The 26,373-nt window shown below is 44.0% G+C and overlaps 1 protein-coding gene across 8 annotated transcripts in view; it reads right to left on the bottom strand.

Moving 5' to 3' along the window:
* Positions 1–26,373, bottom strand: part of TRIM2 (tripartite motif containing 2) — a 160,056-nt gene that overhangs the window by 94,074 nt on the left and 39,609 nt on the right. For 2 of the 8 annotated variants that reach the window (XM_059373994.1, XM_059374001.1), the window contains exon 1: positions 21,258–21,358. The exons of 1 other annotated variant lie outside the window; for it this stretch is intronic. In XM_059373994.1, coding sequence (XP_059229977.1) covers positions 21,258–21,287 — 30 coding nt within the window. In that variant the 5' untranslated portion in view covers positions 21,288–21,358. Of the gene's footprint in view, positions 1–843; positions 865–1,176; positions 1,482–21,257; positions 21,359–26,373 lie in introns of those variants that run through there. 5 more of the 8 variants (XM_059374049.1, XM_059374030.1, XM_059373991.1 and 2 more) reach the window with 5 other exon arrangements.

Genomic DNA, 26,373 nt, shown 5'->3' with positions numbered 1-26,373 from the left:
TCCTGCTCTTTGTCTCAGGTGAAGGACAGGTACTACATCTGCCAAGGATGAAATCAAGTGGAAATCTGAAACTAGAGGTCAAGCAGGGCCAGGAAGTAGTGACCCGGGGCACAGTCCGTCCTCCAATTCCCTGGTAAAGGAACCGGGAAATACAAGTTATCGGGTGTCAATCCCATAACCGCATGCTAAAAATCTGATGAAAAAATTAATCTCCATTTTAACACACCAAAAATTGTCTAGTGAAAAAAGCACTGGGGTGCGTAGGGCACAAGAACAGCCATGCCTCTTTCCCTAGGGGCTAACCTCATCTTTGGATGTCTGGAACTCTAAGGACTTTAAAATTAACTAGGTAAAAAAAGCACCGAATCTAAAGCTGCCTCTGTTTCATAATTTAAGGCTGGCGATTTCCTGAGGGAATGGAGGAGTAAAAATGCTACCAGTTGCTCTATGGGGTTGGATTACGGTGGGAATAAATTTGGGGTTTCCAAGAAAGCTTTGGATCTGACAGGCATTTCATACGACAATCGTTTCTCCTTACCCCGATTTGTCAGCAACATAGGGTTTTCAACACGGGGCATGCGTGTTCGAAATAAACCATATCCACCAAAAAGAGCCCTGCAAACCCTCAAAAATCAACATGTCCCTCTTCTGATAAGCTAGAACTGTAACATGCCCTCGAGTTGCATGAAAGCTAATAGGAAGGAAACCTATTTGAGTGGTTTTTGCAAAACGACCAAAATTTAAGAGAAACAGGGAAAGGAAACCCCGTCGTTTTAAAAAAAAAAAAATAAAATCATTAAAGCAAGCCCTTTTAAGATCGCAGAATATCCATTTTCCCCCCACCTCGGTGCACAATGACGTGAACAGTTTTACTTCCGAAGCTGTGCACAGATACTGCAGGCAGGACAGAGGGGCCCGGTTCCCCCCCGGGGGACCTCGGCCGGCCCGGGCCTGAGTGGACGCCGAGTCAAGGCTCAGCACCCTCCGCGGCCCGACAGCGCCGGCCGCCGCGCGTCCCCACCGGCGCCCGCTCCAGCCTGGCATCGCCGCACCGCCGGCTGGATCCGGAAGCGGAACGGCGGCCGCTGCCCTCGCCGTAGTCTGCGGGGACCCGGGCCGGAGCGGAAGGCTCCGGGCGGACCGGGCCGCGCCGCCCCAGCCCCGGCGCTGACTTACTGCCCGTGGGCGCCTCGCTCCGCGGAGAACCGGCGCGCTGGCGGGAGGCGGCGGGCGGCGGCTCCGCCTCCGGTCGGGCGGCGGCCCCCTCCAGGGCCGGAGTTTGCTCGCGCGCGGCCCCTGCGGCGGCGGCCGGCGACCTCGGCTGGCGCGCTCCTCCCGGAGCCGTATCTGAAGTGGAGCCGCTTCAGCGCCTCGTGGGGTCCCAGAGCGGGGCTGAAGGGGCACAGACAGGCGAGCGGGAGCAAAGCTGCCTCCCAGCTGACGTCTGGAGGCCCTGGACTCGGTGTCCCCGGTTCCAAAAGGCTCTCTGGTTGGTCATTTCCATTCGGTGCCGAGGCGCGGAGCGGCGAGACATCTGTTTTCCATAAGCCGCGAGGCAGGGGCAAATCCTGGATTACGGGTTGCCCGGCCCCCGCAGCATTCCCAGACCCCGCAGGGCAGCTAATCCCCGCACAAAGAGCAGCAAAACAACACGCAAGTTGGTGCCCAGTTCCAGAAAGATTTCCCAGTGCGATGACTAAAGGCTCTTGCGCCCAGCCTCCGGGGAAGGGCCAATCGCAGCCCAGGGGGGGCAGAGGAGGGGGGGTTGGCGGGGTTCGCAGGTCTAGTCCGGCGAGCGCGTCCTCCCTGCCAGTCCTGTAAACACAAATGCAAACTCTGGCCCTCCGGGGGAAACGACTTGAGTTGGACGAGCCTGAGACAACCCAAAAGGGCCAGCGTCTATTCTGGGACCGTTTACGCCACTGAAAGCAATCATAACTCCTGAATGGGAGACAGGAAAAAAAAAAAAATCTCTGCGTTTACTTTAGTAAATTCTGATAATGAGTCACTGCGACACCATCATCTCTGAAAATGATAAGAAATGACTGCCTCTTGGGGACTTATTGTTTATTCTGTAAAATAGGTTTGGGTAGGAAGTATTACCCAACTCATCATCCCCAAATTCCCTGCTTCCTTCTAGAATTTTTTTTTTTTTTAAGATTTTGTTTATTTACTTGACACACACAGAACGAGAGAGAGAGAGAAGGAGATCACAAGTAGGCAGAGAGGCTGGGTGAAAAAGAGGGGTAAGCAGGTGTGGGGCTCAATCCCAGGATCCTGAGATCATGAACTGAGCTGAAGGCAGAGGCTTAACCCATTAAGCCACCCAGGTGTCCCTCTTCTAGAAACATTTATGAGTGCCTCCCATGTGCCAGGCACTAGGCTGAGAACAGAAAGCTGCAAAAAGCCTTCAGTCTCTACTCTAAAGTGCCTTACTATTGAGAGGCTGAGGGGAGGAGGCGGCCAACAATTTCAGCCCATGGAGAAATTCCTATGATAGAGTGTATGGCCAGAGGGTTAAGGGAACATAGAAGCAGGCTTTCGATCATGCTAGACATTAAGGAAGGCTTCCCACAGGAGGATGCATTTGTGTTTTGAAGACTAAGTAAGCATTAGGCAGGATGGAGAGAGAGAGGCAGGGAAAGATCTGAATTTCTGTATGGCTGCAGAAAACAGGTGAGAGGAACAGAGGTGAGAGACGTGGTTATGGAGTCAGATGATGACAGTCTCATCTGCTAAGCTCTGGGGTTGGACCTTTGGAAGCTGTGGGGACCCTTGTGCTTCACACAGATTACTGAGGAAGGCATATGGAAGGAAGATAGCCCAGGACCGGGTGTAGGTGGGTGGGGATGGATGGGAAAGTCTCCAAAGATGTGAGAGACAACACCTTTAGGACATGGAGGGGAACAAGGAGGGGAGTGAAGCTGGAGGCTATCACCCTGACATGCATGTGCACCAGGGTGGATGGAGAGTACCATCTGCCAAGACAGAGAAATGAAGAGGGAGCTAGTGGGACCAGAGAAAGGATGAGCTGAAGTTTAGACAAGTTGAGTTTATGGCTTTTGTAGGATATCCAAATGCAAATACCCCAGCAGGCAAGCCAGTCCCATGGATCTGTAAGGTAGTTTGGACCTTGTGGACTAGCAATGCAAATTAGAGAGTTATCCATCTTTATGTAGAAGGAAAATACAGGAGTAGAGAACAATTCACTTCCTCTGCTAGGCTGCCATAACAAAGTACCACAAACAGAGGCTTCAACAACAGAAATGTATGGTCTCACACTTCTGGAGGCCAGATAGACAAGACCTGTGCCAGGAGGACCACGCTCGCTCCGACAGTGCCAGGCAAGGATCTGTTTCAGGACTCTCTCCTCACTTCTAATAGTTCCTTGGCTTGTGGTATTATAAGTACAGTCTTCACGTGGTACTCTCCCTGCATGAGGGTGTCCACATTTCCCCTTCTGTCAGGATACCAGTCATATTGGATTAGGCAGCCCCCCCCACTCCAGTGTGATCTCATTTTTAACTAAGTACCACGGTCCTTATCTTTATTTCTTATCTGGAGATTACCTAATCTCCATATAAGGTAACGCTCTGAAGTAGTGCCAGTTAGGACGTCAACCTATGAATTTCAGGGGGACACAATTGAACCCATGACATCCACACAATTTGGATTGAGTTACTCAGAGCAGGACTGAACATGTCAGTGAGGAGAAACATCAGCTTTAAGGGGCAAAGAGAGCAGCTCCAGACAGAAACTGAGAAAAAACTGATTAGAAAGGTACAGGAAGGCTGACCCACACACAGGGAAGAGAAATGTTTTTAAAAAGAGTGATTAGGGGCGCCTGGGTGGTTCAGTGGGTTGAGCCTCTGCCTTCAGCTCAGGTCATGATCTCAGGGTCCTGGGAACAAGCCCCACACCGAGATCTCTGCTCAGTGGGAAACCTACTTCCTCCTCACTGCTTGCCTCTCTGTCTACTTGTGATCTCTCTTCAAATGAATAAATAAAGTATTAGTAAATAAATAAAACAAAGAGTGGTTAATAATGAATAATGGAACACTACATCAAAAACTAATGATGCACTGTATGTTGACTAACTGAACATAAGAAAAATAAATAAAATGAAATTAAAAGAAAAAAGAGTGATTAACGTTGCCAAATGCTTAACAAGCAAGGAAAGATAAAGCTAGAAATTGCCCATTGTCTTTAGATTGTTGCAGTCCTAGGACCAAATGGCCAGCCTAGTAGCTGAACTTCAAAGGGCCCACTTAACTCCAACATTTTATGACTTTAAAACCACTGCCCAGGCAAACCCATTGAGAGAAGTGTGGGATAGTGAACATTTGTTTGAGTCTCATCTCCCAAACCTCCGCCCACTTTCTCAGCCTCCCTTGCAGGTGGGGCTTGAAACTGTGATGTGGACTCTGGCAGTCGGAGGGATAAACATTGGACTTCCATTGGGATAAAGGCAATAGGAGAAGATGGACCCCAGAGAAGCCATTTTCTGTCCTGTGGCAGAACTTGGCAGAGATATGGACCCTAAAGGGCCAAAGGTCCAACAGAGCGTCTGTGGTGGCTGTGTTCAGAGGAACAGAGTTAGGGCTCATTCTGGAACCATCTGTGGTATAATTTAGGTATTACTCTCAGCTGAGTAGCCTCCAAGCCTGATTCTCTAGATTTCTTAGAGATTCTCTGAACCACTTAATATTCTTCTTTTTAATTTCTTTTTTTTTTAAAGATTTGTTTTTATTTATTTGTGAGAGAAAGAGAGATAAGAGATAGCATGAGCAAAGGGAGAGGGAGAAGCAGGCTCCCTGCTGAGGGGGGAGACTGATGTGGGGCTCTATCCGAGGGCCCTGGGATCATGACCTGAGCCAAAGGCAGATGATTGACCAACTAAGCCACCCAGGTACCCCAATATTCTTTTTATTGAATAGTTTTATTTAAATAAAATTCACATACTATGAAATTCATCTATTTAAGTGTACAGTTCAGTGGTTTTTAGTATATTCACAAAGCTGTGAACTATCATCACTATCTAATTCCAGAACATTTTCATCACCCCAGAAAGAAATCTCATACACACTAGTGGTCACTTCCCATTCCCCCGTTCTCTCAGCCCCTAGTGATCACTAATCCACAGTCTATCTCTAAGGATTTGCTTATTCTGGACATTTTATATACATGGAATCATATAATTTGTGGCCTTTCATGCTTCCCTTCTTTTGCTTAGCCAATTTTTTCCAAGGACTATCCTTACTGCAACACGTTCCAGTATTTCATTCTTTTTTATTGGCAAATAATATTCCATTGCATGAATAAACCACATTTTCTTTATCCGTTTATCAGTTGATAGGCATGTGCATTGCTTCCACTCTTTGGCTAGTATGAACAAAGCTGCTATGAACATGTGAATACAATTTTTTGTTTGGACATGTATTTTCATTTCTCTTGGGTCTATCTAAGAGTAGTGTTGCTGGGTCATAGGATAATCCTGTGTTTATAATTTTGAGGAACTGCCAGACTATTTTCCAAATCAGTTACATCATTTTACATTACTGCTCACAATATATGAGGGTTCCGATTTCCTAGTGGGGGTGAAGTGGTATTCATTATGGTTTGGATTTGTATTTCCCTAATGATGTTGAGTATCTAATACTAATATCTAATATCTAATACTAATACTAATAATATTGAGTATCTTTTCATGTGCTCATTGGCCATTTGTGTATCTTCTTTGTGAAGAAATGTCCTTTGAAATCTTTTGCACGTTCTATTTTATTTTAAAGATTTATTTATTTTAGAGAGGGCACATGCACCTGGAAGCATGTGCATGAGAGGGGAGAGGCAGAGGTGGATGGAGAGAGAGCAGGAGAGAGAGAGGCAGACTCCTTATTGAGCATGGAGTCTGACACCAGAGTTCCATCCCAGGACCCTGACACTGGAGCTCCAGTCCAGAACCCCGAGATCAAGAACTGAGTTGAAATCAGAAGTCAGATGGTCAACTGACTGAATCCCCTAGGCACCCCAGAAATCTTTTGCACATTTTGCAAAGCTAATTTTTTAAAATCATAGTTAAATATACATAGCCTAGAATTTACCACTTTAACCAGTTTTATGTGTGCAGTTCAGTGACATGAAGTACATTCACAATGTTGTGCAACCATCATTCTTTCCCCATTAAAAAAAAATTTATTTATTTATTTATTTATTTGACACAGAAAGAGAGAGAGAGCACAAGTAGACAGAGCAGCAGGCAGAGGGAGAGGGAGAAGCAGACTTCCCATTCAGCAAGGAGCCCAATGTGGGGTTCAAACCCAGGATGCTGGGATCATGACCTGAGCACAAGGCAGACAATTAACTGACTGAGCCACCAAGGTGCCCCTCTTCCCCCATTTTTAGTTGTCTTTTACAATTTATCTTTTACTATTGAGTTTTTATATTCTGGATACAAGTCCCTTATCACCTATATGATCTGAAAATATTTTCCCTTATTCTGTAAGTTGTCCTTTCACTTTCTTGGTGGTGTCCTTGTATTTTTTAAATAAATTCATTTTATGGTCAAACTAACTAGAGTAGTTTCTGTTGTCAGCAGTTAAAAACATTGACAGATGCACTGAGTTCTACTAAAGACAATCCTTTTACTATTTTGTTTTCTATGATAACCTGTCTCATTTCACATCTTCTATCTAATATTGTCTTAGAATTTTGGGTTTTTCCCCCCCCTAGAGCTTTCCTCGTTCTATTTCTTTTTTTTTAAAGATGTATTTAGTTATTTGGGGGAGGGGCAGAGGGGTAAGGGGAGAGGGAGAGAGACTCTCACACAGACTTCACACTAAGAGCTGAGCATGTTGTGGTGCTTGATCTCTTGACCTTGAGTGACCTTGAGATCACCACCTGAGCTGAAACCAAGAATTGGATGCTCAAACGATCATACCACTCAGGCATCCCAGACCTTTTTTTTTTTTTTTTTTTTTTTTTTTAAAGCTTTTAAAATTCTATCTGAATCGCACTCACCCACATCTTACATTTCCAGGGCAATAGACCCAAAAAATCCATGACCACCCCCAACACAGTTATAGCTACCAGCAGCCCTCCCAACTATTCCCATCTCTATCCAGCCCTGACCCGGAACCTTGGAAGTCCTGTGTTCTTCTTCTCCCCAGACCCCTCCTCCTCCGCCCCTCCCTTCCCTGGGTTACACTGCCGCCAGCAGGTGGGATGTTATGAATGAGCTCAGTGTCACACCATCCACAGTGCCCAAGGACAAGGCTCTGCAAAAACCTGGAACATAACGTGTCAGGTTAAACTGAATCTTGCTACCTATTTCCTCATTTTTATATTCTAAAACATTTATAAAATCTGATTTTAAACTCTTCTCTTAATGGCCACATTTGCAGGACTAGGGCCTAACGTGGGGTGCAGAACAGATCTACGGTGCTCAATTTATGACTGGAAGAATGGAATTCTTTGGGGAATTAATCTCTAGGAGTTTGTGAAATGGTAAAAAAAGGTAAAGCTTCTAGAAAAAGTTCTCAGGACTCAGAGAGGAGCAAAGACTATTATCTGGGGCACCATGAGTCGAGGTGAATGCATTTCCTGGCAGATTTTTCTGGTGGATTAGGCTTCACAACTGCCACTGCACAGTGCTTTGAGTCTGCTTAGTTTTTGTAAACTCTCTTCTCCCACCCGCTGTCCCCACGCCTGTAGAGCAGCCTTAAACATTTCAGATTCAAGGCTAACTGAAAGGCACCTGTTTGAAATAGCTGGAAGGGGCCCCGGTTCATTCAGTCATAAATCCAGCTCATGTTTACGGAGAACACACTTTAATGCAAGGCACCTCTCTGGGCACAAAAGGGAACAAGGTTCGTTTCCGTAATAAGGAGTCGGATGATGAATAGGCGGGCAAGACAAATACAATTAACCATAACCCAAAGCTGAATTAAAGAGGCATAGAAACCTGTTTTGAGGACTCACAGAAAGAACTCACCCACTTTTTCAAGTAGCAGGAGAGGCTTTATGGAAAAGGTGGGGAAGGAGAGCTAGGCTTTGCTTATAAACTTAGGACCTCTGAGCCTAGTCCCTGTTCTCGAGGAGCTCCCATACTAGTTGGGAAGAAAATCACATGTACAAGCAGCTGCAATTCAAGTCCATATGTGATAAAAGGGATTTGAAAGTCAGCGAAAAGCGAGAGATCATTTCCTACTACAGTAACCAGAACTTTATGGCAGGGTGGACTTGGGCCCTAAGAGATGAAATGAATTTATTAAAATGCATATTTCAGGGGCGCCTGGATGGCTCAGTGGTTTAAGGCCTCTGCCTTCAGCCCAGGTCATGATCCCAGGGTCCTGGAATAGAGCCCCATATTGGGCTCTCTGCTCGGCAGGGAGCCTGCTTCCTCCTCTCTCTCTCTCTGCCTGCCTCTCTGCCTACTTGTGATCTCTGTCTGTCAAATAAATAAAAATAAAATATCTTAAAAAATGCATATTTCAGATAAAAGCCAATTAGATGCTCTAGATAATTTGGAAAACCCAGAAAAATATAAATAATAAAACAGAGGTCCCTTGGTGGCTCAGTTGGTTAAGCGTCTACCTTCAGCTTAGGTCATGATCTCATGGTCCTGGGTTCGAACCCCCTGATAGGCTCCCTGCTCAGGGGAGAGTCTGCTTCTCCCTCTCCTTCTGCCCCTCCCTGCTGCTCATGCTCTCTCTTACGTGCTGTCTCTCTCAAATAAATAAATAAAATCTTTAAAAAAAAAGAATAAGGCAGAAATCTATCTATAGACCTACTACCTACAGATAAATAAATTGCAAGACATATGCTTAGTACATATTTGAATATGAATAGAGCTAGCAAATGACATTACCATTTACTGTCTTTTTTTCTTATGCATATTTTTATTATATAATTTGGAAACTTTTAAAAAAATATTTCATTTATTTATTTGACAGAGAGAGAGAAAGCACAAGTAGGGGGAGCGGCAGACAGAGGGAAAGGGAGAAACAGACTCCCCGCAGAGCAAGAAGCCTATGTGGGGCTTGATCCCAGGATCCCAGGATCCCTACCTGAGCCAAAGTCAGATGCCCAACCCACTGAGCCACCCAGGAGCCCCGGGAGTCTGTTTTTATTTTTATTTATTTATTTTTTAAAAGATCTTATTTATTTATTTGACAGACAGAGATCACAAGTAGGCAGAGAGGCAGGCAGAGAGAGAGGAAGGGACGCAGGCTCCCTGCCGAGCAGAGAGCCCCATGAGGGCTCCATCCCAGGACCCCGGGATCATGACCTGAGCCGAAGGCAGAGGCTTTAACCCACAGAGCCACCCGGGCACCATGGAATCTGTTTTTAAAAAACATATCCTGTAAGGGGACCCGGCTGGCTCAGTCACTAGAGCATGTGACTCTTAACTTTGGGATTGTAGGTTTGAGCCCCATGTTGGGTGTGGAGAGTACTTAAAAATAAAATCTTAAAAAAACTTTTTAAAATCCTATAAAAATTCACTTTATATTAGTAAAATTATTAGAAAATACTTTTTTAAATAACTAAGAAAATACTGTTTAAATAAATATCAATAATTAATTTGATATATCATTTCTAGCACCAGTTTCCAGAGTGTTCACATTTAGATTTTTTCTAAACTTCCAATCATTATAAATAAAACTTCAGTGAAACTGCTAAACACAAATCTTTGTCAACATCTCTATATTTTCAAGGTAGTGGAATTATCAAGTCTGGGTGTCTTAACATTTCTAGGGCTCTCAAGAGAGTAAGACATTGCACAATTACTTTCTTGAAAGGTTATACCAATTTACATTCCCGCTAGCAAAGTATGAGATTGAGATATGCACCTTCATCAACAGTGTTCTTTAAAATATTTGCTAATCCGATGAGACAGTAGTAAATCTACTACTCTACTGTTTTTGTGTTTTTTTTTTTAATTTTGTATTTATTTGTTAGTATAGTATTGTCATCTATACTTCAATTAAAAATGAACTTTTTAAAAATTTGTATTGATTCAATCACTAGTGATGTGGGACATTTTAAATATGATCACTTCCATCAATATTTAAGTTTCCAGTTCATGTTCTTTGTCTCTTTGGTGGGGGGAAGTTGGAGAAAATCTGCAATTCTCAGTCAGTCTGGGCTCTTCCATGGTTATCATTTTGTGAGCATTTGTCACGGTGTGATCTCATTCGTTCATGTTCCTCTCTCTCCCTCCCTCTCCCCCAACTCTCCTTCCTCCCCAGCCACCCCCCAAGACAGCCCTTAAACATAGCCAACTACTTCGCCCAGTGCTCAAAGAAACCATGCTCTGTTGCAACACGGGAGGAGAAACTGGTGCTTTGGGGACAATATGTTCAGATTGTCAAGGGCCATTGAGTCATTGAGCCTCTCTTTTTAAACACTGATCTTAGAACCTAACCTCCCCCATGACATCAAATTAAACTCCACAGCATTCCTCTCTTGATTTCCCAAGTTTCAACTGAACCTTATCCTCCTGCCTTCATCATGTCTGTTCCTGCTGAGCCTGGTGTGGACCTTCCTACAGTCTCCTTAGACCGAATCCTGCCTGTTGCTGATTATGAAGCTCTAAGAGTGGCCACTGGCTGAGGGTAATCTCTTCCTCTGAATCCCGTAGCACATCGTAGTTCACAGACAGTGTTTTCTAGCATCCCAAATGTTCTGATTATTTGTGCATGCCATTCTTCTACTTCATTACTTTATCAACCGCTGAAGAGTCTGCTTGTATAGGGTCTACGTCTTCTTTAGGTCTGGATTCTCATGATGCAGTTAGCAGAAATCAAAAAATGTTTCATGAATTAAAAGATTAAATGTCATTTAACAGAAACACTAGGGGAAAGAGAGCTACTTTGAAAGGGAAACCAAACCTTAATTTTAATTGTATTGGCTGTGGTAATATTACAGACTGAATCATGTACCCTTACCCCACCCTGGCGGGGGCGGGAGCAGCTAGCCAAATTCATAATTGAATCCCTAAGTCCCATGTTAGGATATTTAGAGATAAGGCCCTTGGGGAAATAATAAAAGTTAAATGAAGTCGGAAGGATGGAACCCTAACCCAGTAGGATTAGTATCTTTATAAGAAGAGGAAGGGACACAGCTCTCTTTCTCTCTCTTCATTTGTGTGCGCAGTAAAAAGGCCATGTGAAGACACAACTGCTATCTTCAATCTGAATTGGATTCCTTATCAGAACCTGATCATGCAGGTGGCTGGTTCTGAGACTTCCAGCCTTCAGAACTCTAAGAAAATAAGTTTCTGTTGTTTAAACCACCAGACTGTGGCATTTTATTATGTCAGCCTGAGCTAATATGGAGGTCATGGTAAGACGTTAGGTAGAAATGGGAGAAAGTCGGTCTAAAAAAGGAATATTAGTAACCTAATCAAAGAACTCACAGGATCTCACGATGAGACCAGTTGGCGGTGGTAAATAAAGGAAGAGTTGGGAAACATGCTTCCTTTTGTCTTGTCATAAGGGCACAAGATACTCTCTCTCTCTCTTTTTTTAAAAATATTTTATTTATTTATTTGACAGACAGAGATCACAAGTAGGCAGAGAGGCAGGCAGAGAGAGAGGAAGGGAAACAGACTCCCTTCTAAGCAGAGAGCCCGATGTGGGGCTCGATGCGGGGCTCGATGCGGGGCTCGATCCCAGGACCCTGGGATCATGACCTGAGTCGAAGGCAGAGGCTGTAACCCACTGAGCCACCCAGGTGCCCCCACAAGATACTCTCTTATTCTGCATCCTTTTAAATCCCCTGTTGCAAAGCAATAAAAACTGATAGAAATTACAACTGGATTCCAGGGACTGAGAAACTGAATGGCGCTAAGCGATTAATTTTAGATCAAATACAAAGTCAGGAGAGGGAAATAAGCACTCAAATAATGTTTCAAAACAACTGGAAATCTGACAAGGAAATTGCCACTGGCTTCCATGAGAGTAAGAGACTACTCTCTTATAATGTTTTCTTGATGATATATTGATTTTCTTGAGCTGATGCATTAGCCACGGAAAGATGTTCTGAGTCTCCAGGGACATTACTCGATCTGGGCATCAGGCCAGATCACAGAACCACACATGACTTCAAAACCAAGTATTAAGGAAGAATACATTAGAAAGCCAAGAGAAAAAGAGAACAATTCTCTCTGGGGTCTTAATATTTGTTCTCAGGTCCCTGCAAAAACTCACTCACCATAAACTGCATATGTTAAATACGTGTCATGATTTTGAAGTTTCAAACAAAAAAAATCTTACTCGTATGAAACAAAAACAATAAAGACAGGCAAAGAGATTTTTGAGGACCCTACTTCTTGGAACTCTTATAATTCAATGTCTTTTCAATTCTTGCATTAGTAATTAAAAACAAAAGAAACCATGAAAATGTTTCTTTCAAAATTTCCTTTTATCCAACATGAGGAGAAAATATGGGGACGATTGAGTCATTTTCTTATCCTTTATGATAGATTCCAATGTATTCTGTGCCTAACCTCCAAAATATCTATATCCGATACATAGATTCTTTTTTTTACATTTTTTTTTAAAGATTTTATTTATTCGTCAGAGAGAGAGAGAAAGCATAAGCAGGGAGAGCAGCAGACAGAGGGAGAAGCGGGATTCCCATTGAACAAGGAGCCCGATGTAGGGCTCGATCCCAGGCCCCTGGGGTCAGGACGTGAGCCAAAGGCAGAGGTTTAACTGACTGAGCCACCCAGTTGTCCCCAAATAAACTTCTAGGGGCATGTGGGTGGCTCAGTCAGTTAAGCATCTGCCTTTAGCTCAGGTCGTGATCACAGGGTTCCTGGATCGAGCCCCACGTTGAGCTCCCCGCTCAGCGAGGAGTCTGCTGCTGCCTCTCCCCCTGACTCTTGTTCTGTCCCTCTCGATCTCTCTCGTTCAAATAAATAAATAAAATCTTAAAATAAAATAAAATAAACTTTTAATAAGTATAAATTACAAACAGGAAAGTGACCAAGTTCTAAAGCGACAATTCAATGAATTATCAAAAAGGAACCACAACAGGGTAAGCGCCAGCCAGATCAAGAAACAAGAAACCTTACCAGCAATGCAGACGTTCCTTTTCAAGTATAGTTTTAGGCTAGACATATTTTTTCATAAAAATATTATTAATAGATAGTAAGTGCCTAGATCAGTCCACAAAAGCTAAAAATGTTTATGAATACACTGCCCAGGGGCTAGAGGGACATCTCCACTTACCAGGGCCTATTCTAACTTAGATTCCTTCGTCAATTGCACGGCTCCTGGGAACATAAATTAGTATAACCACCCAGTGTTAACTGGAAAGTAGTTTACGGATATATATCCAGATCCTTAAAAATATGCGTATGTTATGCCCTAGTGATTCCAGCTAAAAAATGTTTCTCCAAGCAGTATCACAGGTGTGCTGATGGATACTTGTCCAAACAGCATCATAAGAACAGTAGCCCTGGGACAGCTCTGTCACTTCCTAACAGTGTGATCTGGGACAAAATATCTCATCAACTGCTCTGTGCCTCGGTTTCCTCATCTGTTAAATGGTAATAAGAGTAGGTTGTTTTAAAGAGTTGCATAAAGAACTTAAAAGAGTGCCTGTCACACTGGCTTAACATTTGTTAAGAACTTAGTTATTATTACAAAACCATTCATCACGACATTATTCATAAGAAAAAGAATTTTTGAAAGATATTAAATAGGGCAATGAATGCATATACTTTTGTGCATCCATACAAAATGTCTCCCTTGGGGGATGGCACAGGGTTTAAAAATGCAGACTCTGGAACCCAAAAGCCAGCCTGGCCCTGACCAGCTGTATGACCTTGGACAACTTTCTTAACTCTCTGAGGATCAGTTTCCTCATTTGAAAATAGAGACTAAAGGGGTGCCTGGGTGGCTCAGTCATTTACACATCTGACTCTTGGTTTTGGCTCAGGTCATGATCTTAGGGTCGTGAGGTCAAGCTCCGTGGCTGGCTCTGCACTCAGCTCAGTCTGCTTGAGTTTCTTTCGCTCTGCCCCTCCCCCTGCTTGCTCTCTCTCTCAAATAAATAAATAAATATTAAAAAAGAAAAAAAGAGGGGTGCCTGGGTGGCTCAGTGGGTTAAAGCCTCTGCCTTTGGCTCAGGTCATGGTCCCAGGGTCCTGAGATTGAGCCCCACATCGGGCTCTCTGTTCAGTGGGGAGCCCGCTTCCTCCTCTATCTCTGCCTGCCTCTCTGCTTACTTGTGATCTCTGTCTGTCAAGTAAAAAAATAAAATCTTAAAAAAGAAAAAAAGAAAGAAAGAAAATAGAGATCAAGAGACTTATCTTGGAGTGTTCAGTAGCTCATAAACATAAAGCACTTAAAACAGTCCCTGATATATAGTTAGCGCTTAAGCAGTATTGGTGCTCTCCATCGTTAAATTGATGGCCTGGTGATCCACCAAATGCACAAAGCTTTCCGGTCGGTGGCTGAGAAACTACGTGCTCTGCGAGGAGAAGACAAACAGAAAAAAACCTAAATCCTTTTCAGAATTAATAGAGGGAATTACAGACACAGGCCTGGGCCTGGATGCTACGTGCACGATTTCCGTGTGAAGGAACTGGGAAGAGTTGTTCTGCTGGCAGCACCAGAATGCACCGCTTTGGCTAAAAGGGGAAAAAAAAAATCCCCCAACAAAAACTCCCACCACGCCACGGCAACAAACAAGTCTTGGGCAGAGAAAAAAGCTGGGCGGGTTTCCCTAATCTCCAGCACCCCTCACCCCCTCTTTTCGTCTCCCTGACCCCCTCTCCTGACCCCTTGTCGCTTTGGGCTTCCCAGGGACTGCAAGACTGGGAGTGGAGATTTCCATCCACTTGGGGGAGGAGGCATGCATACAACAGCTCCCACAGAAACATCTGGGGGGGGTGCTGCGCTGAGGTGACCCCTGTCCCACTTTTAAAGCCTTTGGTGTGAGTGTGGACACAAGCCAGACATGCTTTTGTTCTAAAGGAGCAGGTTTCTAGGCAGCCTTGGAAAATCACAAGGTATGGCGACATTGCTCTGACCCAGTAACCCCAATTTCTGAATAGGACAAAGGCCAGCAGTCCCCAAGCCCTACTCCCTTCACTATCAGCAGCTCCCATCCCCCAAGAACCTTGCTCCTCTAAAGGGACACCAGAAACTGTGACACCACCAGCTGTGTGTGCAGAGGGTAGCCGTGGTGCCCTGGGCACCATGGCCTGTGAGATAAAGGAAGCTTTGCGCTGGAGGCCCTTATTCCCTGAATACCCCTGGACAGCAATGGGGCAGGCTGGGCGGCTGCCAGGGCCCCCTCCCAGCCCTCCAGTGACAGTTTGGACAATGGCACCGCTTGGTTCGCTGCGGGCACTGAATGTGGGAAGAGAGCGGCTTTGTTCAGGCCTTGTCACTATCTTTCCTCGCCACTGTTCCAACCAGGCTTCTGGGGCCTGTAGGGTCACTGCTACCTTAGGGGTCTTTTCCATTCTACTTTCTTAATGGACTGGCATTAATTAATATTTAGTCTGTGTCCCCAGTATGCCCAGACCACAGATAGCATCCAGAAGACCCAATAGCTATCCTCGAGGAGGAGATGGTTAAAAGGGCCATGTTTCTAAGAAATCACTGATCATTGCTATGTTTTTGTTGTTGTGGTGGTGGTTGTTGTTAAAAATGCCCTTAAGGAGGGGCACATGGGTGGCACAGTTGGCTGAGCAACTGACTCTTGGTTATGGCTCAGGTCCTGATCTCAGGGCTATGAGATCAAACCCTGGGTTGGGCTCTGTGCTCAGTGCAGGAGTCTACTTCAGAAACTCTCTCTCTCTCTCTCTCTCTGCCCTGCCCTCTCATTCTCTCTTTCTCAAATAAATAAAATAAATCTTAAAAAAAAAAATGCTCTGGAGGAAATAGAATGGCCCAGTGAGGAATGCAGATCAAGAATTGTGTTCTGAGAACCCTAGTTCTTGTTGCCCGGGTCCCAGTGGAAGAACCTAAATGTCAAATAGATTGGGCTCTCCTGGGTGTTCCTAAAAATGCAATTATTGCCAGTTGCTGGGGAGGCACTTGTGGGCCCCAGAAAGAGCCAGCCTTGCAGATTTCACAGGACTTGTATAAAAGACAGAAGCTCCTCAGCAACATTTTGCTTCAAGCTCTCGTATTTAAAATTAAGTCATCCAGGGGTGCCTGGATTTTCCACATGGAAAGATTAATTCTCATCTGAGAATTAATAGATGGGCCTGAAATAGTCTCCTGGAATCTGCTCATTTGAGAGTATCCACAAAAAATGTGTTTCTTACTTTCTCAGGAGATCACACATTCAAGTCGGTTACTTTATATAACAGGAAGGCACCCATTTTTTAAAAAAAAATTTATATATTTGACAGACAGAGATCACAACTAGGCAGAGAGGCAGGCAGAGAGAGAGGGGGAAGCAGGCTCTCCACTGAGCAGAAAGCCCGATGGGGGGCTCGATCCCAGGACCCTGGGATCATGACGTGAGCCGAAGGCAGTTGGCTTAACCCACTGAGCCACCCAGGCGCCCCAAGGCACCCATTTTTTAGATGACCCTTCAGATGTTTGAAGATCATTGGGAAATTAGTTAAACAGACATGGTTTTCTGGAGGCAAAAATGGGGGCAGGTAGAATAAAACCTCAAAGTAGGGGAGGATCCTATGTGTGTTCGCAGGTGCTAGTCTGGTATTTTCTTGCTGCTTCCCTTTGCCCACCTTCTGGCTGGTGTAAAACTCATGTGTACAATGGCAATAGGTCTTGTTATGCCAAACGCTCCCAGAAGAGGTGTGAGGGGCTCCTCATATTCAGAGACCTGCAGGGTTAGGAACTCAGGTGGTGTCACGTCCATTCCTTTCTCTCCTGTTACTCTCTTCCTCTTCCTCTCTTCCTCACTCAAGTGTTTACTGATCACTAGTCAGTATGTGCTAGTCTCTGGGAATATAGAGCTCAAAACCATGGTGCTGGCCCTAGAAGAATCCACATTCTATTGAAGAATTCCATGGGGCGGTGTTATGACAGACGTTATGTACAAATGCTGTGGGAGGGAGCACCCTTAGCCAGACTTGGGACATCGGTGAAGGCTTTGTGGGGGAACAGATGATGCTAGAAGTGAGGGAGTATGGAAGATTGAGGAGGAGTGTGTCAAATGGTGATGGAGAGGAGGGTGATTAATGCTTGAAGTTTCTGATTCGGTTGGTCAGTGGTGGGTCTTGTGGACAACAGTGTATCGGGGTGGAAGCCACTGAGTCAAGGGGATCAGCCAGTGCAAAGGTCCAGAGGCAAGAGACAATATTCAGAGAACAACCAGTTGTTTGGTCAGGCTGACACCCAGCATGTAAGTGAGTGAGCGATCCTGGATGAGATGGAACTGACAGGAAATGGAGCCAAAGAAAACTGTCTTACAAGGATGAAGCAAATGTGGCCAAGGTCTTGAGTGCTGACTGTTTTGGGATCCATTGTACCATTAGGTCTATTTCTGTGTTTATTACAAATACTCATAGTAAGTTTTATGGAAAAGTAGAATATCCCCAAAATGCACCAACACCAGAATATCGCTCAAACGGATCTGAACTTGAATCACAGGTCTGCTGGTTTCTAGTGACTACTGAGGACTCTGGGAAGTTACTTAACCTCTCCAGTTCTCATTTCCCTCACATGATCATGGGATAATAATCATGCCTACCTTCTTGGGCTTTTATGAGGACTGAAGAAATAGAACACGGGGAAGGCCCTCCACAGTATTTGGCATGAGTTATCCCTTTTCTATCACAGAGGGATCATCTCATTCATTCTGATTGAGATTTTTGGGTGATGTTGTGCGGGGTGCCAAGCAGAGAATATTTAAATATTCCATAAATTTCAGAAGTATAGCCTGCAAGGCAAGGTCTGGAGCTGGAAGCAGACCTGGGGCAGTGGTGTGGAATGAAGAACATAGCCACACCACAGACTCAAGTGTGTAAGTTCAGAGGGGTTAGCCCCTGCAGATGATGGCTGAGGAACAGAGAGCCTGCTGAGCTCCCTAAGTGCAGCGATGGAACACTGATTGCATTCATAATCCTTTGCATTCCCTGTATTTTCTGTTCACATAAATTCTCAAACGAGACACACCGACACCATCACACATACTTAGTAGATAGGCTATTTTGTTATCCACGATGTTAAACGGACCCATCAAAAAAGATGGAAGGCAAATCTGGGACTGTATGCTCTGGGGAACCCCTGGGAGCCCTTGAGACATAGCTCATCCCCAATCACACCTGTATCACACCTGCAGTCCTGATCAGCTCTTCAGGGAGAACGGCTCCTGGTAGGTCTTTAACGACCAGGTGTGTTTGCCCACTCTCAGCCTGCGCTTTCTAGTACCATACCTGACAAGCTGACAGGCACACTTCACATTTTGCAGCTGAGAACTGCAAATAGAACTTAAGCAAAATTACTCAAACAGTTGGGCCAAAGGGCCCACCTCTGACTTGACAAACAGCAGATATGCTCCTGGACACCAATCTCTGGAACTCTCTTGGAAAATGCTATGTATCTCTAAAGGGGTGTGTAGGAGGAAAACATTTAGATCTGTGAGCTCAGGGTAAATAAACTCAGGGCTGGCAGTTTCTGTGTGTTCTTTGAAGTGTTAAAGAGCTAAATACATATATCCTGAGATCCGACTGAGGACCCTCCAAAGATGGAGTGCTTACAGCGTGGAAACTTTCCTTCCAACAACCTCTCTGCTCTTCCCAGAAGGGTAAAACACAGTGTTAAAATTGAACTTTGAAGCTGTAACCTGACTTCAGAACTGTTTACCCTAAAGAGTGCCATGTTCTTTTCCAAGATAGCTTCAGATCATATAGCTCCCCAAGGCATTCCCAGTTGCAACATTGGAAGTCTTAATTTTATTTTTTTTTAAAGATTTTATTTTTAAGTCATCTCTATATCCAACATGGAGCTCAAACTTAAAACCCTGAGATCAAGAGTCACTTGCTCTATGGACCAAGCCAGCCAGGTGCCCCAAACACCTCCCCACAACTGGCCCTTCCTGGCCTTCAGCTCAGTGGGGCAAGACTACTTAGGCTTCAGCGCTTTAAAGGAAGTTGTTTAAAGGAAGTTGTTCTTGGCTTTCCTTCCCGATTGCTAATTAGCTTCTACAGGAGGCCACATTTTGGTACCAGTCACTAGATGAATTCTTGAAAAGCTATGAATATAAATGCCAGCTCTATTCCACAGGAACTCCTCAGTTCATAACACAAGGCTATGTCCTGGACCCCTTCGTGGTAACTCACACTTCAGGTGGCTTACTGGCTGTGTGACTTTGTCCAAGTTACTTAACCCCTCTGCTTCAGATCCCTTTTCTATAAAGCAAGGAAAGGAACCGTTCTGACTTTAAGGAGTTGGTGAGGACCCAGTGAGATAAAGGCCTGGCACATAGTAAGCGCTCAATAAATCATCATTGTTATTACTGTTGATACGTGCCATTGTCACAGTATTTCATCCACACATGCTTTCATGTTTGATTCTGTGGACCCATGAGAACAGCCCTTGGTATGTAAGAGCTGTAGAATATTGTTATTGTAAATCTCTTACGTGAGCATTAACTTATGTAAATTCTGCCTCTGAAATGCCAAGAAACTGGCATGTCCACCATTCTGATAAAAGATGCTGGATAACAGCTGTCTTTGTGCCTTGTGGGGTCTCCTGGTATTCTCCCCATCTTCTCTCTCACTGGTCCTCCTCTTTATCCTTCCTCATTCTGCTGTCTTGCCCTCTGGAGGTGCTTGCCCAGTGAAAATGGAGAGTGCACTGGTCTGTCTGAAGGAGGAATGAGTCTCTGCCCTGCCTGCCTGTCCCTTTCCAATACCACCCATGGGGCAACTCATCCTCCTCCTCCTGGGCTCTCAGAGCACTTCAGGAAACCCTGGCTTCACTCAGAGACCTCCTGGTATTTTCATACACTGAGCTGAAATGTTCAGGTTGCTTTGGGTCAAATTCATTTAAAAACCTCCTCTGCATCTGAATTAATTCCTCCAGGAGCACCCAAATATGTTGGCTTTAAATGTGGTGTATCCAGATAACAAATACAAAGTCTGGGGCTTGGGAGAAGTGGGAAGATTTAGAAAGCACCAGATGTATTCAAGTCCCATGAGTCACCTTTAGTTTCGCTAAAAGTTAAACTTCACCTTTTCAGGTTTTCTGGCTCGTGTCCATATCAAACACTGACTGTGAGTTCACGGACCCCACACCCTGAGGCTCCTCAGAAAGGACAGAACAAAATTCTCTGATCAAAGCTGCCATAGGTGATTTTCCGTTTAGCAGGAAGCAATTATTCCCAAAGCAATTCCCAGGGCTCTAGCTGTGCCCTCCCCCTTGCGATCTGAGACACAGCACACCCCCCTCCCTTGACCCCGCGCTCCTCTGAACCATGAAGGGCATCTTAGCACCAAATGGAATAGCCAGGACGATGACATCAGTCAGTAAAGGCTGTAGCCGAGCAGTTTCCCTCCCTCACTCATTTATTTACCAGCACGAAACCAGAAAGAACGCTCAGGTGGGCTGGCTATGCCCATTCTCGTTTCACCCCCTCTCCCATGGTGTCCTCGGGCTCCACCGCCTTTTCTCTTGGGTAGTCAAGGACAAATGCTCTAATCGCCTGGGGCTGTTCCTCCATTCCTGAGCCCCACTGCAGCAGGCAGAGTACCCTCTGAGCACTTTTATGGGCAATAAAACTTTATAGCATGCCAACTTCAAACCGTTCCCACATTTCTGAAAAGAACTATTAATGACATACAAGAAGACTACGGTTTGCCCTTTGAAAATACCAGCAGATAGGAGACCCCTTCACAACAGGGTCGGCTGAGTTCTACCCGCTAACAGCGGGCTTACAGAAACCCCACCATGGCAGAGCCCAGCTCCTGACTGTGAACACTTAAGTTAGGAAACGAAACAGCCTCTGAGCCTCACAACATTACCCACACAGCCATGAGCTTTGCCTCTCCCCTGTTGCTTTGCTGTCAAACCCACCTGTGTCTCTCCTCTCGTTTTTTTTCCTTCCCTGTGCATTTCTTGCCTGGGTTGACCAGAATCATTATGAGCCTTGTCAGCAAACCCCAGAGAAATGACTTTCTCCTTCCGTGGTTAGCAGGCAACAAATGAAAAGCAAGAAAAAGCTAGCAATTCAATAGCAACTTGCTTCTCTTAAACGGTGCCCAGGATTAACCAGCGAGCCCATAAAAAGCATCATCACACACTCCGAACTGTCCTTACCCGTGTTCCATAACGGCCGCTCCTGGACATCAGAGACTGGCCCCAGCCTCCTCCGATGTGGGGACTCAGCTCTCTGCAGCCCACAGACAATTGGGCCCATTATAGTCATCAGGCTGCTGAGTTAAAGGGTGGCCCTTACAAAAATATAAACAGCTCGTCAGCACAAGCCAAAGGGGCAGGGCTGCAGTATCAGGGGACAATGGGAGCCAATGACCAACCTCTTCGGGCTCTGTTAGCTTAAGATATTAGGTTTCATTCTGAAGTCGGGGAGACCAGAGAGCTGGAGAGGGAGCCAAAGAGGAACAGCCAAGTCCTCGTCTTTATAGCCAGCAGCATGAAAGGAGTCCAAGTTGAAAAGTTTAATCACTGCCTGCAGACCAATTTCAAGGAAAAGTTCGTATGTCTCCCACATAATAATATACATTTTAAAAGTCACAAACATTGGTGTTGCATTAGCCATCTTCATTCTTCTGGGGTCAATGAATGGTCTATTTATTGCGGCCTGTAGGAGCTTTCCAATCAAAGAACAAAATCCAAGGAGGATGCCTTTATGACATACTTATTCTGTGGAATAAAGTGTCTGATGAGAAGCCTTCACTACCTCCACAGAGAAAATGTTTGATTTTATAGGTATGTCTTCAGAACCCAGAGAAATAGGCTTCTTTTTGTCCCCAAATAGAAATGGCTCACATTCTTTTTTTTTTTTTTTTTTTAATTTACTTTTTGACAGAGAGACAGCAAGAGAGGGAACACAAGCAGGGCAAGTCGGAGAGAGAGAGAAGCAGACTCCCCACGGAACAGGGAGCCCCATGGTGGGGGAGGGGGAACTCGATCCTAGGACCCTAGGATCATGATCTGAGCCACCCAGGAGCTCCCACATTCATTTCTTAAATACCTACTTTATCCAATCATACATCTGTGCAAACACAGCAGAAGTTAGCTCAGTACATTTGGAAGAAGACAGGATAGCCATGACTTTTTTTTCTTCTTTTGATCTTAACTAAATTTTGCTTTTAAAGCTACTATGCCAACTTAACCTTTCAATACCCTATGATAATAACCAAGAACAAGAAAATAAACTGTGCCTTTTTTTTCTGTGTATGATTTCTAAATAATATACTGAGGTAAAAATAAAGTTAAGAGCTATTTGGTTGATTTGTGGCATTGCATAAATTATAGCCATACAAAGTTTCAGAAAAGTACAGTCATTACAGTTTGGAACCGTCTCATTATTTACATAGGGAAGCATAGCCACTGTCAAAATTAACTAGCAAAGAAACAGAAAAATGTTGAAATATACTCATTTTCCACAAATTCTGTATGAAGCCCTTCTGACTTTGATCATAAAAATAATAATCCAAAGTCACTGTCCTTTATAATCTCTGTCAGTTTAAAAATATTTATGATTCTGCCACTGATATTTAATTCGTATTAACATAAGATTCCTCTGGTGGCCCTTGCAAATAGGGTATGAAGCTGTCTTGGATTCTTCTCTTCTCCTAATGATTCCAAAGGAGCTGTTGTATTTGGACGCTCATAGCTCTTGACTTTAAAGAACAGGTTAACTTTTGGAAAAGGTCTAGTTTTCCTCTAAAGTCTTATAATCCTGCCATTTTTAAAAAAAAAAAGCTTCAGGACACCAAAAGGAAAAATATATAAATTGGACTTCATCAAAATTAAGACATTTTATACATTCAAGGACATTATCAAGAAAATAAAAAGGTAACCTACCGAGTAGGAGTAAATGTTTGCAAATCATATATCTGATAGAGGGCTAAAATCCAGAATATATAAATAATTCTTAGGACTCCACAATAAAAAGAGAAACAACCACCCAGTTAAAATATGGACAGAAGTCTGGAATAGACATTTCTCTAAAAATGATCTACAAAAGGGGCGCCCGGGTGGCTCAGTCGGTTGAGTGTCTGTCTTTGGCTCAGGTCATGATCCCAGGGTCCTGGTATCGAGCCCCACATCAAGCTCTCTGCTCAGTGGGGAGCCTGCTTCTCCCTCTCCCTCTGCCTGACTCTCTGCCTACTCGTGCTCTCTCTCCCTCTCTGTCAAATAATAAATAAAATCTTAAAAAAAAAATTTACAAAAGGCCAAAAGCCCATGAAAAGTCAGATACTCAGTATCATTATTCATCAGGGAAATGCAAATCAAAACACAATAAGGTACCACTTTACAACCATTAAGGATAGCTATTTAAAAAAAAAAAAAGGAAAGAAGGAAAGAAAAAGTGTTAAAAAGGATGAGGCAAGGGTGCCTGGGTGGCTCAGTCATTAGGTGTCTGCCTTTGGCTCAGGTCATGATCCTAGGGTCCTGGGTTCGAGTCCCATGTCCACATTGGGCTTCCTGCTCAGTGGCAAGCCTGCTTCTCTCTCTCCCACTTCCCCTGCTTATGTTTCCTTTCTTGCTGACTCTCTCTCTGTCACATAAATAAATATAATTTTTTAAAAAAGGATGAGGCAAAACTGCAACTCTGCTAGTGGGGATGTAAAATGCAGCAGCTGATGTGATAAACACCACAATTCTTCAAAAGGTCAAACAGAGAGAACTACCATATGACCCGGCAAGTCAACTCCTCTGTATATACCAAAAGGATTGAAAATAGGATTGAAAAAAAGGACTGCATAGGACTGAAAATACTCAAGCCATTACCTGTACACTCACATTTATAGCAGCATTATCCAAGATAAAAAGGTGGAAACAACCTAAATGTCTATCCACAGATCAATGGATAAACAAATTGTGATATATACATGCATGGAATAGTATTCAGCCATAGAAAGGAACACACTGATTCATACCACAGCATAGACGAACCTCAAGAACTTTGGGGCTAAGTGACAAAGCCAGATGTAAAAGGTCACACATTATATGATCCCATTTGTATGAAATATCCAGAATAGGTAATCCATAGGGACAAAAGCAGATTGGTGGTTGCCAGGGATTGGGGGTGGGGGTGGGAATAGGGAGAAACTGCTCAGTGGGTGCAGGCTTTATTTTGGAACTAAAGAGAGGGAGTGTTTGTATAACATTGTGAATATACCATGTATAGCGGCATTGTTCACTTTACTTTTTAAAAAGATTTTATTTCTTTGTTTGACAGAGAGAGACACAGCAAGAGAGAAAACACAAGCAGGGGGAGTGGGAGAGGGAGAAGCAGGCCTCCCCCTGAGCAGGGAGCCCGATGTGGGGCTTGATCCAGGACCCTGGGATCACGACCTGAGCCGAAGGCAGATGCCCAATGGCTGAGCCACCTAGGTGCCCCTGAATTGTTCACTTTAAAACGGTTAATTTTATGACTTTTGTTTTGTTTTGTTTTTTTAAGCCTCAGTATCTTCTGGGTTCAACAGGATCCTTCTTTGTGAGGGCATTCCACAAGTTTACTGAAGGTATTTTTTTAAGATTCATCCATCCATTCATTCATTTATTTAGTATTTATGCATTATTCGGCATCTATTAAGCGCCAGATACTGTAGGGCAGCTGGGGGCCAGGAGTCACCCTTGCACCCTCTCTACCAAAAGTGAGAAAGAGTAGGAGCATCTGATGGGGAAGGACAGTGGCAAGCAGGGTGGCAAGAGCAAACCCATGGCTGGTAAATGGCTGCTGCATGTGAGCTCATCTCATGTTTGATTCCACTGACTGGTCCAACCAGTTGGAGGAGTGGTGGTAGGAATTGTTATTCCTGTTTTATTGTTACAGAAACTGAGAATCAGAGAGTTTAATTAACTTCCCAAAGTCACCCAGCCTGTAGGCAATGAAGCCCAGTCCTTTCTCTTCCACCATGCTGCCCCCTGAGCAGAGGTGCGTGAGGAACTGAATCTGCGGGGAAAATGATGGTTCTCAATGTGACTGAATGAAAGCAACTTGTTAAGAAGCATTTTAGGTATCAAAAAGAGCAGTGAGACTCTCTTCCTAGTGGGATAAACACACAAACCAGGGTAAAACAAAACAACAACAACCAATTTGTCAAATTTTTCCTCAGAAAGTTTCATTTTCAGAAAACAACCATGGAACTTCAGAGATTTTCTAAGTAATCTGACCAGACACCCTCATTTTTCAGATGGAAAATCTGATGCCCTACACAATTAAAAGACATGCCCAGAGTTACATGGCAAGATCGTTACAGAACCAGAGCCAGGACTCTGGTGTCTTAGATCCTGGTTCAGGATTCTTTCCACTATGCCATACACAAAAATTTAGAAATTGATCCCAGATTAATCTTCTACTGAGCAGATCTCTAATTCTCTACCTCTCCATAGAATCAGTAGACAAAATTCCTATTCTCCATAAACTCTTGAATGTAATGACCTGCAGAATATGTTTGACATTCTCAGTGAGTTTACTATTTCTTTTATCACATCTTTTGTTAAAAACGAATAAGGAAGAAAGAGATTCATAAATTGTGACTTGGACAGGACAACATTTATCAGTTCATTTAGACAAAGGTAAATCTTTTGGAAAGTTAGAATAGGAAATGAACTAAGAACAAGGAGGACAGGAGGATTTGAAAAACGTAAAGGACTTGGCCAGAAATTCATCAGGAAAATGCAGCTACATAGGACTGAAACTCTGGCAAAGCTGTTGCACACATCCCTGACCATCATCTCTCCCTTGGTGTTGGTCTACGGCTGTTATTAAAAATAATAAACAAAATAATTACAGAGGGAGATGCATGTCCTCTTAAAACTTGGAGAGATGACATCATTACTTTCTACATTTCAAACTACTAGATTATGCAATTCAGAAAATTGCTATATGCCCTTTGAGAATGCCCATCATCCAATTAAAATGTTGCCCTTGATCTGCAACAGTCACCTCTTAGTCACCCACCACTTGGCAACCTGAAGCTTCAATTACCCATAAGGTAATCTTCACCTAACCCAATGATCTTCACCCAACCCTTCGAAAGAGCTGAAGCCCCAATTAACTGACTTAGTTCAACATCCCACAGTGCATTCATTATCAAGCCCCTAATTTGCCAGCATACAAAACACTGTACTGAAGGGAAAATATCTAATTGTCTGCTGATATTTTTTAAGAAGTTATACACACATAATACTAGATTCTTATCTTAAGAGATCATGTAATAATACAGTTAATAGAATG

This window comes from Mustela nigripes, chromosome 1, assembly GCF_022355385.1.
Source record: "Mustela nigripes isolate SB6536 chromosome 1, MUSNIG.SB6536, whole genome shotgun sequence".
Lineage (NCBI taxonomy): Eukaryota > Metazoa > Chordata > Mammalia > Carnivora > Mustelidae > Mustela > Mustela nigripes.
Note: the sequence above shows the minus strand (reverse complement) of the source record. Positions and strands in the feature narration are given on the sequence as shown.